Consider the following 17,832-nt stretch of genomic DNA (forward strand, 5'->3'; position numbering starts at 1 on the left):
CTCCGTCGGTCCCCGCCGCCTCCCCATGCCCTCCTCGCTATTTACGGTTTGCCTGGTTGCGGCTGAGAGCACCTTTCGTCGCAGGGAAAACGGAGAGTAAAAAGATGAGTCCTATCCCTATGGCTGTACAGTTAGAGCCACCAGTCGATTTTTGTGCTTGTCTCAGATCTCTGCCTGTGGTTTTGCTCCTCCACCAAATGCTCTAGATGAAGTTGTATTGGCTTGGTTTCTTTTGTAGTTACAGGTGAGTAAAGGATACCTTGCAAATGTTGTCATTATTTTTAATAAAATGAGCATAAACAGCTTGGTTCTGAGGGATCTGTGCCGATGGTTTTGTGCCAAGCAGCACTCATGCAAATTATTGAGCCTCCCAGTGTCTCATGAGTTGCCTGGGGAGGTTTCCTATTGCATGCGTGCTTTTTTACTCATGCGCCACATTCTTTTTGACTGTAGCACCCAAGAGTAAATGAATGGGTTGCTGGGGAAGTGCGGGGTGTGACAGCAATAAAAGAGCATTTGGGGGCAAATGGAGTTGCTGTCAATATGACAGTCTGTCACCCATTTCAGGAGACGTGAAACCCTCTTGCTGTTGGGTAACACAGGCTACGATGTTACTTTCCAGATGTGTGCATCCTACAGACCTGCACAGATTTGAAGAACGCAAAGAAAAAAGGGGCAACATCCTCTGTCTGTTTGGGGTCGGAGGGGAGTAGAGAAAAGGGGACGGAAAGGCGCAACTGAAAAAGCAGAGGACAGGCTTAGTTTGGGGCATGTGATATTTAAATTGCTGCTGTACAAGTGGTGATTTAATTTACAGGAGTAAAGGGGATGTCCTTAAAAGTAATCAATAGATTTTTAAAATAAAGACAGGGAAGGTAAATCCTTAGAAGGCACTAAGTGAAAGAATCAGGATGGAGGAGGGCTCACCTACTGCTCACTAAATTGAAAAGACAAACTGTGGAAGGAGACTGAGAAACTTCTACTTTTTTAAATATGAAAGGATCGAAGGCAGAGTGCTATGGAGAATGGTGATGATGTAACAGCCCTCAGATTTACTAGGAAGAGAACATTCAGTAGTTAGAAATTGCTGGATACTTCTACCTCTAGACACTTTCACTTCATTGGCAGAGGAGAAATATCAGTGTAATTTTGGGCAGAACTGGGCAAAAAGTCTGTTGCATCCACAGGGAGCATAAAACCCCCAGATGTTCCCTTTTCAGAGCCGTTTCAAGAATCATGGCGTAAGTGAATGGTTTTGTAGCTGGTTAGTGCCTTAGCAATGCCAAGGTAGCTGAGAGAATTTGAACCATCTCTGGGGAGTAAAGCTTTTTCTGTCCATTTGTGATCCTTGGCATGATATAAGCTCTTGATGTACAGCAGAGACACGGGGTTTTTCTTCCCTCTCCAAAAGAGCAGAAGCAGTTCAGGCTCTGACATTTGTTCAGGAGCTGTACAACCTTTCTTCCTGCAGTTTCCTTCACATGACTTCTAAACGGCGTGTTGTATTTTGTGAGCTCTTTCTCGATTTCTGTATCTGCTTCTGTGCCAGGATTCAGAAAACCCTCTAGGTCAATTTTTCAGCGTATTTAAATTCTGCTGTATTTGACCTTGAGTTAGTGTGAGCTGGTGTACATTCATTCATTCCAGTGGCATTTCAGCCTATGCATTGCTAACAATAAGTAACTTGCCTGCTGGTAATTCTCGTGAGACCCATTTTCTTCAAAGGTGCATCAGAAATAGTGACTGCAGACAGGGCAGAAAGAAGATGATAACGTTAAGGCTTTCTTTTCTGAAGCGAGTCTGCAACTTTGAACAGTAAAAATGAGCAAAGCGTTTACTTTAGTCACTTGATTTTGATTCCTTTTGGTTCTTAGGAATCCCTGCAGTTCTTTCTTGTGCCAAAGTGCAACGTGATGGTTTTAAAGAGCTGCATAATCTGAACAAACTGACGGAATGATTGGAAGTGCGTGTGGAGTGTGCTGTGTCTTGAAGTCTTTCCGTGCAGCACGTGGCTGGTGTCAAGGTGCAAGCTGCGACAGGGCTCTGTGCTTCCCAGTCACCGTGCCGGGCAGTGGTGCCCTTTCAGAAAGGTTGGCGTGCTCATGGCTGACGACAAACTAACTTCTTTTTCTCTTGTTTTAGGATTCTGGGTTAAGATTCCACTATGTGGCTGCTGGAGAAAGGGGTAAACCACTCATGCTGCTGCTGCATGGCTTTCCAGAATTCTGGTAAAACTCCCTATGTGCTTTTTCATCTGTGAAAGAGGCACCTTAAGATACTGGGGAGGGACCATCTCAGCTTAAGTATCCCCAATGTTATCTGGTTTATCTATTTAGGAGCACTAACCAATAGCATGAAATGTTAATAGGGAACAAACTATTGAAACATTGTTTTAAGTGCAGCACCCAGAAAAAATTCCTGCAGGCTGACACAAACCAACCATCTTTTCTGCATTGCCAGTCCATTGTTCCCCAAGTACCTACACTTTTCTTCAACCTTTCAGGAGGAACTGCCCATTTTTAATTAATTTGATGTTTGGATAACATTTGTACTATGGGGTTAAACTTGGGAATTCTAGCAGAGGGTGTTAAGAATCCGTTCTGTGTTAAGTGCAATGTGGATTGCTGCATTTATTTAAAATAGTATGCATTACTTGCTAACTGGAGGAGGGGGAGAAGCACTGTGTGCTCTATAGGCTGTTGTGCAGCCTAATTCCAGAATGCTACTCGGGGAAAAGGTTCTATTATTAGTTCATCACAAGATGAGTGATGAATCAAACCCCATCCTAAATGTTTGTTTCTAACAATGAAAAGCAGTCATGTGTTGAATGATTTAACCAAATTGCTCGGGCTGTCCTTGCCAGGTTTAAGGAGTGAAGCGTGGCTTACAGGACTTGCACCGAAAAAACAATCAGGGAAGAGGGGAAGTGGTGATGGCAGTAATTTAGTGAGTTAAACGATCCTTTTCCTTTCTAAACTCAGCTATGGAGCTGGGCTCCACTGCTGGAAGTGTGATCTTTCAAGCTGGACTCGGGTCATGCCATGATAAATTGACCCAGGTAAATCAGAGGTCACTTCTCTTCCCGTAGCAATTTCCTATGGATACCAATGGCCTTGAGGGTGATGCTAGACAGTCATCTTTCTTTGAAGAGAAATTTTCAAAGAAGTAGACTGTTAGATAGCAGTAGGAGATTTATTAGATAGATTCGTAGATTATTAGATAGATTAGTAGATTAGTAGATTTATTAGACAGCAGTAATAAATTGCTATCTAAAAGGACTGAAAGTGTCAGCTTTGATTAAAAAGACAGATGGGAAGGTTGCATATTCTATGCAAAAATTATGCATACCTTGCATAATGAATATTCTAACATGGTGAGGCAGCTGAGACTACAGCTGATTTCCCCTACAGTGGGAATAGTGATGGAAAATTTAGCATTTTCTATGCATATTCTACTGAGATCTGGTATATTATTTTCAGAAAGCCATTCTTAGTTTAGAAAGGTGAGTCATGCTTTAAGTGGCAGTTAATGTATTGCATTATCTGACCATTCAAAAGGAATTAATAAGAAACTGTTCTATAGGTCACTGAGACCACCAGTAGCATAGTTTAATATGACTGTTTTTAAAAAGAAGGCTACATGCCAACAGTCTATAAAATAGTCACACTAACAATGCTGATGTGCGTTTGTTAATTCAAGCAGTGAAGATTTTCTTATGCAAGAATAGAGACTATCCTGAGAGCACAAGATAAAATATTCATCATTTCAGAGATATTTAAAGCAGCATCAAATTAGTATCCTTTGGCTAGCAAAAAAAACCCAACCCCACAACCCAAACCAGATATGATTCACAACCGTTACAGTTCTTGACTGTAACAAATGCTCTGCCTTCCAATGTCTCAAGGTTATAAGTAGGACAACCATAACCAGGCAATACTGACCTTAGTGAGTGCTTGAGACTGTCTGATGATGAAAGATCACTTCAGAATATAATACACCAGAGCAATTGTTTTAGATACATCAGAACTTCAAAAATTAATACTAATGTTGTGGAAAGACAATAATAAAATAGTTGCAATTGGGCATACCGTGTTGAGACAGCTGGTACCTGTAAGACTTGTGTGTGAGCTGCTCAATTTTGTCCAAGCTGCCTTTCAGAAGTAATGCCATCAGAAAGTCAGAAAACAGTCGACCTTATGGAAATGAAAGCGTTCACCATTTCTAAATTCTGCTTGCAAAGCAGTTGTCTGGTAGTTACATTTCATACATGGTTAAAGCATTTCTTTGCATATAAAACATACCCATTTGGTAGGTCAGACGTTTGGTGATTGATGGACCGTTGTGAAGACAGAAGATGAGGATAGCAAGTAGACGTTTTCTGAAAACAAAAACAGTTTATTTATTTATTTATGGGCCTCGTTGTTTCTTCTCACTGAAGTATATAGGGTAACGACAACAGTTACCATGGCAAATTCAGCTTCCGAGTCATTGTGTAATGCCTCTAAAAATTGCATTCCTGGAGTTCTCAGCTACATCCTGGATTTGCATTACATAGCACCGAAATGAAAAGCTTCTGACGGTTCTGTTTACATGAATACAGATTTCTATAATTAATGACTGTTACTGTAAGATTACTTATGTTCAAAATCCCTAATAGGCCGGAGGCAAAGCTGAAGTGGAAGAGTCAATGCTCTGATAGAGACACTCTTTGAATTAGGGTAGGATTCCGTGCACCAGTCTTAGGATCGCTGATGATCCAAATGTTACATATCATTTATCTGAGATTGTTGAAAGGAGCAGAAGTAGAAGGTAGATCCTAGCACAGAGGGATGCAGCCATTATTGTATATGCCTAGAAAGACCGTGTTTTTCATGTGTCTTTCTATTACAGTATATTATAAGGCCATGTCTGTCATGGTACTGGTTATTCTGAGATTTATGTGGTTTCAGTAACAGTGGGAGGACAGGTAGTTCTTGCAGGATGAGACCCACCGTTTTTGTGTTATTTTTGCCTCATAACACGTGTGTAGTCACTCCATACTGTTACAGAATGAGGACTAGCACAGGCCTTTGCCTGAGTTCTTAATTTTTTGTGTCTTTTAATGTGTGTAATGTTATCATTCTTTTCCGTAGAAACGCAAGCAATTAAATACTTTGTGTAGTACCAACACATTGAGAGATTGTTGTGGAGCAATTCTGGTAGCAGATAATATAAATCATAGAAACATCACCAAATTAATCTGTTATTCATTGTATTTCTTTTCTTTGGTTTGTTTAGTGTATGAATTATCTGACATTCCTTTTCTGAAAAGCCAAGACCAAAACCCCAAAGCCTTGAGGCATGTTTTCCTGCTCCGTCAAAATGTGTGTGTGAGCAAGCCAGGGAGAAGAGAAAGCTTTTCAGACCTTACGTTTTGATAATACTACAGCTCCAAGAATAAAACAGGACAGCCCTCCGTGTGCTCTTGTTTATGCCAGCTTCCTTTGCAGCAAAGGGACCATAGCAGGCTCCAGGAGCTGTGGAAACACCCAGGCCCTGGCCGTGCCCCCTTTCTGGCAGCCACACACACACTTCCTTACTGGGGAATTCAAGAAGGGAGCACAGAGCTACAATAGCCACAAGGGACCATCAGCTACCACAGAAAGAAAAAAGGATCTCATTGCAAACAAAGCCGTGCTAATTTACCCTCAGCTGTTTGGGAGGAAAAGCATTGAGTGCATTTCGATATCATGCTGCTTGACCTTGTAACTCCAACTTTTTTTTCCCCCTTTGTTAGGTATTCTTGGCGCCATCAGTTGCGGGAATTTAAAAGTGAATATCGAGTGGTGGCCCTGGATTTGAGAGGTTATGGAGAAACAGATGCTCCTTCTCACAAAGAAAATTACAAGTTAGATTTCCTGATAACAGATATAAAGGATATTTTGGAATCTCTAGGTGCGTTAGTAGAACACAAACTACTCAGCTCATAGATGACTTGATTTTCTGGGAAAAAAACCTCATAAAGATCTAGCCTTGATTTTTGTTTTTTTTAACTGTATTCTCTTTAATATATATGCATTACAGATATGTATAGATATAAATCTCAGTATACTCATGTTTTATGGACTATTATGAATGAAAAAGGTTTGTTTTCTAATTATGATGTCTATGTCAGTATGAAGATAAAACATGATTTTCCATCATGAGTTTAAAAAAGAAAATCTTCCTTATGTGCTGTGAAATCCAGCAGTACAAACCTATGGTTGTCTTCCCTGAAAAGGTCTTCCCTTACTCCTAACCATTGCACTTACTGGATAATGTTCTGAATTAGAGTCTGACAGCTCTTGCAGACCAAAGAATTTAAGTCAGGTGACATTTTTCTTATACAAACAAGACACAGTAAATATTGTGGGCTTTATAAAGATGATGACAGTACATCTGCTGTATTCTAAAACCAAAATCCCAAAACACTACTCCTGCACAGTAGCCAGTTCTCAGGAGCTGAATCACTCTGTCGTATACAGCAGTGAGAACAGAAGGGAGAACAAGGAGACACATTGCTCCCCGTGGTAAATACGTGGTGTCACGGTCTAGAGCTGAAGCGAGTCTGCAAAATTTGCCCCTCCAGTTCAGTCTGGAGCGCAGCTGTTGTGGTGGTAAATTGTAACACCTAGTGGAGTGTATTTCCCTTCCATACCAATAGGAAGACGAGGAATCAGACTGACATTCTCTTTAGTCTCCTAGATCCTCTACAGATAGCGAAACAACTTGCTGCATTTCCCATGGAGAAATATTAAAGCAGTGATTCTAGTTCTAAGGCTGAAATTTAGGATTTGCTTTGCTTGAGATGTTAGAATATTGTCAAAGGATTGGGCAGGCAGTCCCCACACTGTTTACATTTCCCAACCTTTGCTGGTTGTGCTAATCTCCATGGTAATGCCATGGCTATGCTTGAGAAGTGCTTTCAGCATAATGCAATTTCATAGAGATTAAAAATTTTTTGGGAAACAGTATTTCTGAGACTTGTTATCTCTATTCTAGCACCAAGTTAAATTCTTTTGGAGAGCTTGATTATATCAAAAGTGCTCAGAAAGATTTCTACTCAAGAGGGGTTGGAAGATGCAGTTTGGCCCTTCTGCATGTTCCTTTGTGCATGTGCTCAGCATTACAATCCTCTGTGAGGAGGGTGATGGTATCTGATGCTATAGTGTGTATTCCAGCAGTGGTTAAATGAGGAATGGTTGGGCTTGCAAAAACACAGTCATGATTTTTCTCCCCCCTTTTATTGCTGTTAAATTACCATTTGTGTCCATGGAAGAAATAGTATGTGAGTGCAGAGAAATGTAAAAATTGCCATCAAAACAGCATATGGAGAAAAGCTACAGGTCTACTAAATATATAAATGTGGGTATTTATGTGTATGTGTGTGTGTGTGTGTATATATATATATGGCTATTAATTATAACGCCCACTTTTTGCATAATGATTATGTTCAGTGCTTAGATAACCTCCTGTATTTAGAGAAAATCAATAAGCATTAGGTTTGTTCAGGAGAGGCTCAAGAGATTGTTCAGCCTTTCTGTCTGCAGTTTCAAACTCCAGACTCCCTAAACATGACAAATGTGTATGCATCGCAGTGACTGCACGTTGAATTGTACAACCAGATGTGAACAGAGTGGCCATTTGGATACCAAGTGACTTTAGTTTGACATCGAGGTAGTATATTTAAAGTGTAATTGAAGTTCAATTAAATAATTTTAATTATTTGTTATCTTTTTAACTGCAATAGTGCACTGGCCGTTAGTAATGGAAGCAGTGCAGTATTAAATAGTTCCATTGCTAAATGTGCTGGACCTCTTCTGCCCAATAATGATTTTATTGTATGTGATATTTTGTATGGATACAAATTGCACTGAAATAAAAGCCCAAATCTGTGTTTACGTGGTAGGATACAACAAGTGCGTGTTGATCGGCCATGACTGGGGAGGAATGATCGCTTGGTTAGTGGCTATCTGCTACCCTGAAATGGTGACTAAGCTGATTGTGGTTAATTTCCCTCATCCTTCTGTGTTTACAGGTGAGTTTTACAGTAGTCTCTGTTAATCCAGAGTATCTCATTTTCATCAAGATTGGTTTTGCTTTGAGGTTGCTAAAGAAGAACCCACTACTTGCCCTGTTAGATGTTCAATAGATAAGCTGCCAGTACTCAGTGCCTCTCACAGTCTGGACTGTATTTGATGAAGTAGTAAGGCATCAAGTATTTGACTTCTGGAAATAATTTCTTGTAGGAAGTGGCAGTGCTTGCAACCTAATTTACTGATGTTTTTCTTAATCCTTGAAGGTCAGCAAACATAATTTTCATATACATCAATCTGTTTTATACCACTTTGGCAGGCTAAAATTCCCTGAACAGGGATGTATATTGCATTACGCCTAAGTTAAGGCCTCACTGCATTATTAAATCTGCATAAAACAGCTTTTGCATAAATGTGAATCAGACATTCAGGTGACAAGCAACAATTTATGATCTGGTACAATATTTGCTGGAACAAGATAGCCTCTCCAGGCTACTTACCAGAGGCTCAGGAATGTGCTAGTAGAGAGCTGACACAAGGATTTAGGTGCACTAGCAAAATGTATTGTGTGACAGGCTTTGAGCTTGTCTGCTACCCAGAATTACAAAACATTTCATAGGGATTAGATCGACATTCAGTAATTAAAATGAAAGTTGTATCTCACTAATTGAAATATCTTCAATCGCTGACCTTACGCTATTTCCATTTGAAAAGTGCCCCAGAATTTCCTTACAAGTAGTTAAGAATATTAACTGCAGCTTTAATTTCCATTTCCGTTGAATGTAAATCTGACCTCACACCAGCGTGGAATCAGAACCACGCACACGTGGTGTTCTCACAGTGTTCTTGGGCACCTTTCTAAGAACATTAAAGAACATTTTTCCAGGTGGTTAAGCCTCACTTACCCAGGGAAGGGTCTTCTCACCACCACCTGAGCGGGCAGGAGCTTTCTGCAGTATTTTCACAGGGAGCAAGATCCAGGCTGCATAGAAAACACACACATTTTAACTATAGTATTTCTTAGTATTTGTTTGCATATTTTTTGAAGTACAAAAGCTGTTCTGTGGCTTGATAAAGTCTCCCTGAATCAAATTTGTTCTACTGTGGATTAAATGAAAACACACAGTTTATAAATTGTGCAGAAAAGTAAAGTGAGCAGTGCTGATGATGGACCATCAAGGAAAAAATACAATGGGTGATGCAATTTAAGAAAGATAGGAAAGCTTAGAAGATAGCTGACACTTCAATTTACTTTTTTTTAAACCCCATTTTTACTCACTGTCAGAATTAATATTTCAGAGAGAGATGTCTGTGTTGGGAGTGCAGTTTTGCCCTCCTGAATTCAGATCTGTAAAGGATAAGTTCTAGACTTCCCAGTAGCTGCACACATCCTGCGCTTGCTTTGAGGAAGCAATGTATTTGAGTGTAAGCGTTGGCTCTTGCAGCTCATTGGAGACACACAATTACAATTTATAAAAAAAGACGTACTGCAAATTTGGCTGTATAACTTTCTGTAGTTATATATGCTCCAGTGTCTTTAAAAAGTGACACCATGTAATCTTGATACGGTTCTTGAAATTGCCAAGAAGACAACTGTTAGAAAAATTCTGTACTTTCGGGAACAGGATGGCTGCTGACTTTACAATGCAAGTGGATTATCCCCTGCAGATTTCTGTGAATCACATCTTTGATGAGAGAAATACTTAGACTTGTATTTATGCCTCTATTTCCACAGCTGAAAAAATTGCTCTGGACTAGCTACACAAACAGATCTCTAAGTGAAAACCTATCATGCGATTAAACTCTCCAGTGTCACTGCCCTCGCCTCCTCTTTGGCAGGCTTCTGGTTTGCTGACTGTTTCTGTTAACACATATAGAAGAAGTATGTTTTAATGGCCACGTCATGTACTTTACTCCTGAAACAATAATCATCTTTTGTCACATAGCATGCTCTAACCTAATGTTTTGAAAACATTCCTTTAAGTTTAAAAAATAGTAATATTAACAGTAATTTTGTTTGAGTCATCAGTTTTTTATTTTTAATTCATGGGCATTTTTGTTTCAGAATACATTCTACGACATCCATCACAATTGATTAAATCTGGTTACTACTTCTTTTTCCAAATGCCATGGTTTCCTGAGTTCATGTTTACAGTAAATGATTTCAAGGTGAGCAAAATGAGGGCTCTTGTTTCTGTATTTAACTGTGAGTGATGGAAGAATTGCCACCTACGTTGATCCCTTCTGGTGTAGTTATAATTACTGGAAAAAATACAGAGCTTTCTGATTTTTCTTCTTAAGCTTTATGTATTCATAAGAAGTAGGATATAAGTACGTAAAGGCTCTGATATTTACTTCTGCTTTTACATTTCTGGGAGATGTTCAGGCACATGCTTTTAACCTGCAGCACTACAGTGCATTACTCCCCCTAGACAGCTGGTTGTGCTTGTTCCCATGCCAGCGGGACACATTTGGTGCCTGGGGAGCTCCTGCTGATGTATCTGAAGCTCCTGTGTGCAGTGGGAACATCCTCTTCTCCCTCAGATTCTGCTACAGGGCAGGCAGCCTGGGAATCTGGGTACCAAATTGAGCCAGGTGATTTGTTCTGCCTGAGGAACCAACACCTTGTATAACCTTAATAAATAAGTACAAGCATATAGGAAGGGGAAGAGCAGCTGCATCCTCCAACGTGCGTACAGCCCAGTGCAGAGCTCCCGGTGCTGCACTGACACAGGGCACAGCAAGCTGGGGAGGTCCTGAGTCATTCTCCCTCCCACCCTGTCAGCTGCTCGGGTCCATCCCAAAGAAAAGTATGTGCCCATGCTTGCCCGTCACAGGGGGCAGGTCAGGGTGCAGAACCGAGTAACTTGGCACTACTGGCACTGCCTGTACTTGATTATTCTGAATTAAGTCATACCAGAAAGAAGTTTACCATGTGCTTTACACACAGCTCTCCAAAAAAGCATTTAAACCACTCATTATACTCTAAACAATGTATAAATAAGTTTCTGAAAGATGTGTCCTATTGAAGGAGACAATTGGTATTTTCTAGCTCTTTTATGTAGTGGCTTTTTATGCTTCCTTTTGTAGGTTTTGAAAAGTTTATTTACCAGCCAGGCCACTGGAATTGGAAGGAAAGGCTGCAGGTTAACAGCAGAAGATATCGAAGCTTATCTCTATGTCTTTTCACAACCTGGAGCATTAACTGGACCCATTAACCATTACAGAAGTATTTTCAGGTCAGTATAACGTCTGACACAAGGTGAAATATTCCAGAGACCCCTGGAGGCCAAACGTGGAGCTGCGTCTTCTGCCGCTGAAGTAGAACACCACACAAATGTGTTTGGAAGGTCTCACAGGTAACAAATGCTTTCAGTGTCAAGCGGCTGATGCAAAGTGAATCGTATGAGGTATCCACACCACTAGGTAATATGGCATCCAGGTAAGTTGCCCTTACTTGTAACTTTAGAAAACCATCTTGGACCTTAATTTTATTGTGTTTGGGCCCTTCTGTTCAAAGAGGTGAGGTAGGGTTTTTTTGTAACTAAGCCTAAAACTAACCCTAACGTGGTGGGCGTTGTTTCTGCATTGGTCTCGTCAAACTCACTGACAGCAGCAAGCACGTATAGCAGAGAGCATGCATGGACTAAAACTGACAGATAGGAAATATTTTTGAAAGCTTAATATTTATTTTATATTCTCCAGCAGTTTTCTAATGGCTTTAACTTTCCTGGAAGGTCTTGGCTTCATCTTAGAGACTGACACCCATTTTTATCTACCAAAAACTTAACAGGGCCAGAAGGTTTTTAACTCTTCATGTTCTCTGCTTGTGACTTGTAGCCCTAACTTGAGGGACTATACCAAGAAGAGTGGGGTTGAACTCTTTTTTTCCTTTACTGCCTCTAGTCTTCAGCTGTGCTAAGCCTCCTGCATGCTTCTCTAAGACCAGCTTCCCAATATTCTTTAAAGATGACAATTCTTTTCCTTCCCTAAACTCAGACAGATTTTTGAAGTGGATTAACTTTTCATGTTCCCTGGTCCCAATTTAGTGCCACCTTTACTGCTCTTTGTGTGCCTTCCATGCTGTCACTGCCAGGAGAGCAGTCAGCAAGGAAATACTGAGAGAAAAGTGAAGATCTGAGCTAAGTGCTGTCGTGCACAGGCTGAGGGACAAAACTGGAACAAGGAAGTAGAGAGAGAGTATATTTTCTTCTAAAGAGGATAACACCAAGCCACTAATAGGGAATAAATGATGTAGCTGTGCTGTTAACAATATACTTATTTAAAGCTATGCAAGATGACGCATCAGTGGGATGTCCAGGGGCAATGGGGAGCTGCGTGGCTGCACAGGGCTCATGAGGAGCTGGAGAGGCACATTGTTCATTACATTTGCCACAGCATCTCGCGTCAGTGAGCGTGCACATTAACCAGATGCTTCTCTGACAGCAGCAGTGAAATATCTGTGATAGCTCATAGCTGAATTGCTGAGGCACATGTCAGAGTTGTGTATGTTAAAACTATTGTTTCAGGCTCAAAAAAACAAGCCTAGTATCAGTTATTAATCAGAAAGTATCTTCACAGCTGTTAATTCCTCTGTGTGTGTGTAGGTTTGTGCGTTGTTTGCTTTATTTTTCTAATGACAGTACACCTGTACTGAATTCAGAGTATTATTTTAGGTGGTATCAGCCACAATGCAGCAGGCTTTGGACTGAAGGAAAAGATGGGTCTTCAGCTCATTCAGTTCTGATGGTCGCGTGTTACGGGATGAGAATCATTAAATATTAAAACTGGATTGAAATTTTCCCTTCCTCTCATATAAGCCATTGAGCAGCACTTAGAAGCTAATGACTTGCATTCACCATAACTCCCAGTGGGCTGGCACTTAAACCTTAAAGGTTTCCATCTCATTACATCCACGTGGCATTTCGTTCTTCAGAGCTCAACTTTTCTGGAAAGTTATTTCCAAAGAGAGAATTGAAATCACCTACTGCCATCCATCCCCAACACATCCTTGTATAAATAGCACAGCAGTCGTTCCCTTCACCATACTTTAGATACAAACATTTTGGAATAAGAATCATAAAGCTTTTTGTATCATGCTTGGTTAAGAGAGATAGGTAAGGAATTACAGATTTTTTAGAAAATGGGATTACTTCTCTTACAGCAGTGAAGAAGTACTTCAGTATTTGTTTACAGGAAACTGTGTAACAGTGCCATATGAAGATCTGAGTCTTTTTTTCAGAGACTTAAACTTCACCAGTGGAAATTCCCTTTCTAAATGTGAAATCTGCATGTTAATCCTTGTTAAAGGTGATTTCTAGAAACTTCAGGCATGATAAAACATCCCCTGTTCACGACTGGAAAGAAATACAGGACAGCTCATAGACAACAAAAAATGACAGGTTGTTTATCTATGCAGTGTCCATAAAAAGCCAAGCAGAGTCTTCCCAAGGGAGGCTACAAGTTTTGCAAGTCACTTAGACACAAACGAAAAATAGTGGACACTACAGTAGTGGAAAAATGCACATGTGAAATGTGAGGAGATCCGGGATACTGGACTTGAAATTACAGAGATTTGTTGGAATGCACTGAACCAGATCGTCAGATTATCCCTTTTTAAAACTGGTACTAAGAATAAGATACGGTTCAGTGGGTGAGGTCAGGTGGTTTGAAAAATGAGATTTTTTAAATCCACTGCTACAAAAGCCATTTTAAGAATTTTCCTAATTCAACAGTCAAAATGAAATGAAATTGTTATTTAAAGTGACCTTTAATTAGCATTTCTTGACATTATGAATAAGTAGAGAGGAAAAATGTCTTCAAAGTCTCCATTTCTTTGTCTTATATGAAGCTAATGGATGCCACCTTCTTCGTCTTTCCATCTTTACAGAGCGTAGTCTATTAACTAACTGCTGAATTTCAACCCAGCACTTCAGTTTGTCATAAAAGTTTGTTCAGAAATCTTTTGTATCCATTACTGGTTTAAAATAATGATGTTTGAGCATTAATATAATAAAGGTTGTATCTGATCAAAGGATGTTGAGATTCTGGAGCGTGTTCAGAGAAGAGCCACAAGGATGGGGAGGGCTCTGGAGAACAAGCCTGATGAGGAGCGGCTGAGGGAACTGGGCTTGTTTAGCCTGGAGAAGAGAAGGCTGAGGGGAGACCTCATCACCACCTACAACTGCCTCAAGGGAGGTTGTGGAGAGGTGGGTGCTGGGCTCTTCTCCCAGGTGATGGGGGATAGAACAAGGGGAAACGGCACCAAGCTGTGCCAAGGGAGGTTCAGGTTAGAGATAAGGAGGAAGTTCTTTACTGAGAGGGTCGTCAGAAGCTGGACCAGGCTGCCCAGGGAGGTGGTGGAGTCACCATCCCTGGATGTGTTTAAAGAGCGGGTAGACGAGGTACTTAGGGATATGGTTTAGGGGGTAGACAGGAACGGTTGGACATGATGATCTCAGAGGGCTTTTCCAACCGAGCGATTCTGTGATTCTGTGATTCTGGGTGATCAGATGGAATCTGTTTTGAATTACCACCGCCAGTCTTACAATACATGGCTAAGATTGAGCAATTCAGGCATAAATTAGATACATTTTCCTGCATCTCTGAAATACATCCACTGGAACAAACTCTGGTGGGTTAATGTGGTTTATGTTGAAATGGTCTTTCATTTCTAGCTACTTGTGTCTTTCTTAATGTCTACCTTGAATGTGAGAAAATATTTCTAAAATACTCCATTTAAAATAATTGTATTTAAAAAAATAAGTTTTTCCTGCAAGTTTAAATAGGTCATTGCGGTGGTATAATTTTTATTAACATTTTATTTTCAAAGGGCTTTTCTTCAAAGGATTCTTCAAATGTCTTATCATGTATTTATCTTTAAATGCCTTCTAGTCTGCCAAAGCTCTGGGTTGTGATGTTGCAGTTTTAAAGGGATTATGACTCCATGAAAGGCAAATTTTTAAGGAACAGTTTTCTTTCACTGCAAACAGATGTAGGTGTGTAAGTCCACAGCCTTCAAAAACATAACTGTAGCCCTTCGTAAAGGGAAATCTGGTGCACTTTGACTGTTAGCATGAATTTCATAGATGAATAAATGTAACTAAATTCGGTTCGGCATTTCAGACATCAGCGTTCATTAGAATATCTTTTTCTACAGATATTTTTAGTTTTAGCTGTGCTACACGATACTTAATTTTGAGTAGGTCTGAAACACCCTGGCTGGTACCTTCCACAGTGTCCAAAACTGGCAGTCTGCCATTGCCATTCTTTTGGCAAGGCAGTTCGGCTCCTCGGGTAGCTGGATGCCTTGAACTGCAGTCTAAATGTGATTCAAAGCATCATCTTTCATTAACACCTCCTTGCAGTAAATAAATGCAGGTTCAGAACTTTGCCACAGCATTCATCAGCCACGGGAAAGCCGCTGACCTACAAAATGTGGCCGCATTGTTTCACGTTCCCTTTTTATCGTGGGGCTCCTGAGCTGGGCACCGTGCTGAAACATGGTTCATGTTCCAAAAATAAGACCTGTGTTGCAATGGACTGCTGATTACAGACATGTTACAGTGAGAGTACCTTCTAAGAATCAGACCACCCTTAAAAACAATTAAAGGATTTCAAGCCACAGGAGTGTTTTTCTGGTATTGTAGAAGGTATCTGCAATGGGATTCACTCTTGATTCCAGAAGCGAAGTTGGCTGAAATCTGTCTAGGTGATTTTTTGTTCAAATGAGTCTTAACTATAAATGTGTTTTATTTTTCAAGCTGCCTACCTCTGCAGCACCATGAAGTCATCATGCCCACCCTGCTGTTATGGGGAGAAAGAGATGCATTTATGGAAGTTGAGATGGCAGAAATTACACGGATTTATGTAAAAAATCATTTCCGATTAACTATTTTGTCTGAAGCCAGTCACTGGCTCCAGCAGGATCAACCTGACATAGTCAACAAGTTGATATGGACCTTTCTAAAGGAAGAGACGACAAGAAAAAGAGAATGACCGTTTGTACATGTTTTTAGGGGTCTACATAACAGCTCTTTAGATTTCAAAACTAATTGTGACCAGGGCCATATTTCCAGCCTGCCTTCTATTTTGAGCTCTGTTAGAGAAAAGTGTTTTCAATGTACTGTACATTTGGACACCGATGTTACTGCTAAAAGAAGTGGTGAGTATGAGAATATATGATACCAACATTGGTTTTACTTGTATACTTGTATTTTGCACATAAAAACACCTGCCTTAAGATATATATGTATTTGTACAGAAAGAAAATCATGGAAAGTTGCTTGGTTTTGTTTTCTCCCTTGCTTTACAGTTTTAATGTGTGGTGCCTTTTACAAATTTATAATGAAACAACAGAGTGGTGCCATACTGAAGGAAGTTGTGAGTTTTCATTCTAGATTTGCCTGAATTTTTTTAATGTCTTTTACCATTAAACAGTAACTGACTCTTTTTATTATCTATATTTTAGCATACTGAATGACTGAAAAATTTCCGGGCACATTTCTAGTCTTCAAGTGAATAATGATCTGTATCTTGTTGTATTGTTGAATGCAGCTGCTTTGTGCAATGTGTTTTTCTTTCTTGACTAAAAAAATGGGAAACCTGTAACACTCAACATGTCTGAACAAGAAGAATGAAAAATTAAGATATAACATGTATCAAATCCACCTCTGTCTAATAAAACGCAACTTACACTACTCCCTTTATCTGGCTTCCTATGGAGAGATTTCTTACTGGAGCTAAGAACTGGGGTTGAATAGCTGAAGTGTCTGTCCACCGCGCAGCTTTCCTCGTGCTGCGATTGTTTCTTGGAAATAATGCCTCGTTGTTGGCATTATACTTCCTTTGTTAGCAACTGCTGTTCTTGTCTCCGAGAACTGCTGCCAAATTCCTGTGTTTATAGGAGGAAGAGACACAGTGATTATGGAAACAGAGGGTAGAATTAACTTGGATGTGGCGGCAGGGGAAGAAAGCTGGATGCTAACTACAAAGAACAAAGCAGCACAAAACCTAAGTCCCCAGAAGAGGTGAGTCACCTGCCTATAGGGTGTCCAAAGGCTCCCTTTCTATCTGCAGAGCAAGCGCGGTGCCCTGGGAACAAGCAAGGATGAACGAGGACCCATCAGGGGAGGCACTGGAGCCAGGTGGGCCTGAAGTAACTGTCCACACCAGTGGACAGTAGGTGACAACTGCCGCATGTGTTGTCTCTGTTGAGCCACAGTCTCCTGTCCAGGTACTTGGCACAGCTGCAGTCTTCCCAAGAAAGTGGACCAAGGAGTGCTGCCAGCCAAGTATTAGCTCATGGCTGGCAATCTGCTTCCCTTTGTGCAGTTCACAAAATCTGAGGAAGACTCACAGAGTCATTTGGTCGGAAAAGACCTCTCTAAGATCCTTGAGTCCAACCATAATCTGTCCACTACTAAACTATGTCTCTAAGCATCTCATCTACCCATCTTTAAAATATCTCTAGGGATGGTGACTCAACCCCTTCCCTGGGCAGCCTATGCCAAAGCCTGATAACAGGCCTATGCCTGTAGCCTTACACTGAAGAATTTTTTTCCTAGTATCTAATCTAAACCTCTCCTGGCACAACTTGAAGCCATTTCCTCTCATCCTATAGCTTGTCACTTGGGAGAAGTGACCATCACTCAAGTCACTACAACCTCCTTTCAGGTTGATCTCGCCTTTTCCATCCATGGATGTTGTATCTGCCTTCTAAGGACACTTTTTCTCTAAATGTTTTCAGCATTTAGCAACTTGAATGTTTACATGCTTT

General features: G+C 40.5%; 1 protein-coding gene across 1 annotated transcript; it reads left to right on the forward strand.

The window, feature by feature from the left end:
* Positions 1-2,142: 2,142 nt before the first annotated feature.
* Positions 2,143-16,752, forward strand: EPHX4 (epoxide hydrolase 4; the record flags this gene model as incomplete). The annotated part of the gene is made up of 6 exons (XM_010183697.1): positions 2,143-2,228; positions 5,777-5,934; positions 7,928-8,056; positions 10,120-10,223; positions 11,145-11,293; positions 15,818-16,752. Coding segments are annotated over 6 exons (861 nt in total), but the record flags the coding sequence as incomplete, so codon positions are not given.
* Between the last annotated feature and the right edge of the window lie 1,080 nt (positions 16,753-17,832).

This window comes from Mesitornis unicolor, unplaced genomic scaffold (assembly GCF_000695765.1).
Source record: "Mesitornis unicolor isolate BGI_N332 unplaced genomic scaffold, ASM69576v1 scaffold17154, whole genome shotgun sequence".
Lineage (NCBI taxonomy): Eukaryota > Metazoa > Chordata > Aves > Mesitornithiformes > Mesitornithidae > Mesitornis > Mesitornis unicolor.